Raw genomic sequence first — 2,500 nt, forward strand, 5'->3', positions numbered from 1 at the left:
CCCCCCCCCCCCCCCCCCCCCCCCCCCCTTAACTTGATCATAAACACAACCGCCATTTACTTTATTTATGACTTCTCAATTGTTGCTGCAATAGGCCTCATATAGTCTCCTCTATCAACCCCCTGGTTGCCAACAGGTGATTCGCCACGAGCCAAATTTTCAAGGAAAGAGAGGGCATCCATGTGTCACTCTCTCCTTCATTTCAAAAACTTACTTTAAGAAACATTTGGCTTGAAATGTAAAAGTGAAGGGTAAGTCAGAAATCATTTGGTTTGAAATGTAAAAGTGAACGGTAAGTAGGTGTCCCCAATTTTGGAACGAGGTGGATTAGCCGGTATCTTGGGAGATGCTTTTGGTAAACTTGAAGTGAAAAAGGGGGAGCAAACACGGGGACATAGAAAGAGAGAGAGAGAGAGAGAGAGAGAGAGAGAGAGAGAGAGAGAGAAATCTCATTTCGTGATGCAGTAGAGAATGGAGCAGGCACGTGGAAAGAGAGAGAGAGAGAGAGAGAGAGAGAGAGAGAAATTGAAGCATTCTGATCTTGCTATATCTCTTCTCGGCGGCCATCGTGAACAGACTCACTTTCTCCTTGCATGGTAGCTTGTGCACATGCACGCACAGCCGGCAGTCCCGACAGTCAGATGAGAGCACATACTTCAAGATGGTAGTTGCCGATCGAAGGCCTGGGAGGGAAAAACACAGCGCAGAGTGAGAGGGCAGCGAGGGAGCTGCAATAGCAAGGTCTGGCGGTGAGGAGGCAGGGCAGAGGGCAGGACGAGAGAGACAGCGAGGGAGCTGCACAGCAGGGTCTGGCGGTGGGTGCGCATGTACGGTAGAGGGCAGAGATGGAAGAGAGAGGAGAGAGAGGGATAAGGGAATCTGGGTAGATTCCAGTTAATGGGAGAGTGGATCGAGTAGCAAGTACAGTAATGGTAGAAAATGAAAATACTTAGTTTTGACTTCTTCTGTCAAAAAGTCACAGCACTTAGTACTATATATATTTTTATATTTTTTAAAGTCTTTAGCAAGGCCATCGAGTTTCAAGTGAAACTCCAGCCTTCAATTTTGAAGGGTGATTACTTTTGTTTTTGTAAAGGGTGGCTCTACTTTGTAGCTTGGGAAAATAACGAGCAATGACCTGTGTCACATGTCGATAAGTTGGTCCGCCTCGAATGTGCATATATGTGTGCATGTGTGCACATGCACGTGCGCACATGTGTGTGTGTGTGTGTGTGTGTGTGTGTGTGTGTGTGTGTGAGAGAGAGAGAGAGAGAGAGAGAGAGAGAGAGAGAGAGAGAGAGAGAGTGAGATTAGGTTTCATTTTCTATGGCACTATCGTGTGTGTCGCAGGTCTGTGTGTGTGTGTGTGTGTGTGTGTGTGTGTGTGAGAGAGAGAGAGAGAGAGAGAGAGAGACGTCTTCATTATTTGTTGTAGCTTTTGTGTGTGTGTGTGTGTGTGTGTGTGTGTGTGTGTGTGTGTGTGAGAGAGAGAGAGAGAGAGAGAGAGAGAGACGTCTTCATTTTTTGTTGTAGCTCTGTGTGTGTGTGTGTGTGTGTGTGTGAGAGAGAGAGAGAGAGAGAGAGAGAGAGAGAGAGAGAGAGGGCCAATCCCATTTAGTCCTACTGAGGAGTGTGTGTTTATTTGTGTTCGAAGAGAGAGAGTGCCATTGATTGTCCTTGGCGCTTGACAGAGAATGCTCCCCCCCCCCCCCCCCCCCCCCCCCCCCCCCCCCCCCCCCCCCCTTAAACTTGATCATGAACACAACCCGCCATTTACTTCATGTATGACTTCTCAAATGTTGCTGCAATAGGCCTCATATAGTCTCCTCTATCAACACCCCTGGTTGCCAACAGCTGATACGCCACGAGCCCCACACCCTTATACAACCTCAATCCTCTGCTGGCCGGGATGCCAAGACTCTGGATCCAATATATGTCCCACTCGCCACAAGCGCTTGCTGAGCCACCTACTCCTCTACCATTACCTGTCCGCCACCCTTGATCCAGACGAGCTCCATTTTTGCCTAGCTGCAACCCTCCACACCACGAGAGAGAGAGAGAGAGAGAGAGAGAGAGAGAGAGAGAGAGAGAGAGAGGGAGAGTCCCACATTCGTCTCCACACTTTCTTCGTCTTTTTTTGGCCAGTCGGCAGATGCTACAATGTTGAGAGCTCCAACGTGACCATCTAGGCTTTTTAGCTTTCCCAAGTTTTCACATCTCGAACTCCTGACTAGAAGAAAAAAGGGGTTTTGCAAAGGGGACAGGTGGCATTGCTTGCCGCAACAGTGCTCACGGCCACAGTTGTGCAAGGCGGGTCTTCCATTCAATGTTTGGGAAAAATGTGTCTCAGCTTAATATCATGCCGTTTTCAATTTCAAAAATGCTGGTTGAGGGCAAGGGGAAAAGGAGAAATCCCAACCCAAAATAGAGAAAAATAGTGTAAAAACCTGCAAAATAAACCTAATTTTCTAAATTTTCTCTTGGAAAATTAAAGGAAAGC

The 2,500-nt window shown here is 47.7% G+C and overlaps 1 protein-coding gene across 18 annotated transcripts in view; it reads right to left on the minus strand.

The window, feature by feature from the left end:
- Positions 1 to 2,500, minus strand: part of LOC147451290 (uncharacterized) — a 64,914-nt gene that overhangs the window by 33,432 nt on the left and 28,982 nt on the right. For 2 of the 18 annotated variants that reach the window (XM_086520245.1, XM_086520263.1), the window contains exon 4: positions 1,534 to 2,500. This exon is cut by the window's right edge and continues 1,642 nt beyond it. The exons of 15 other annotated variants lie outside the window; for them this stretch is intronic. Coding sequence is in view for 1 of the 3 variants with exons in the window: in XM_086520259.1 (XP_086376385.1) it covers positions 1,104 to 1,138 (35 nt within the window). In the remaining 2 variants the exon portion in view is untranslated. Of the gene's footprint in view, positions 1 to 1,088; positions 1,139 to 1,533 lie in introns of those variants that run through there. One more of the 18 variants, XM_086520259.1, reaches the window with a different exon arrangement.

The sequence above is a fragment of the Adiantum capillus-veneris genome, chromosome 9, assembly GCF_014529385.1.
Source record: "Adiantum capillus-veneris isolate H3 chromosome 9, ASM1452938v2, whole genome shotgun sequence".
Taxonomy (NCBI): domain Eukaryota; kingdom Viridiplantae; phylum Streptophyta; class Polypodiopsida; order Polypodiales; family Pteridaceae; genus Adiantum; species Adiantum capillus-veneris.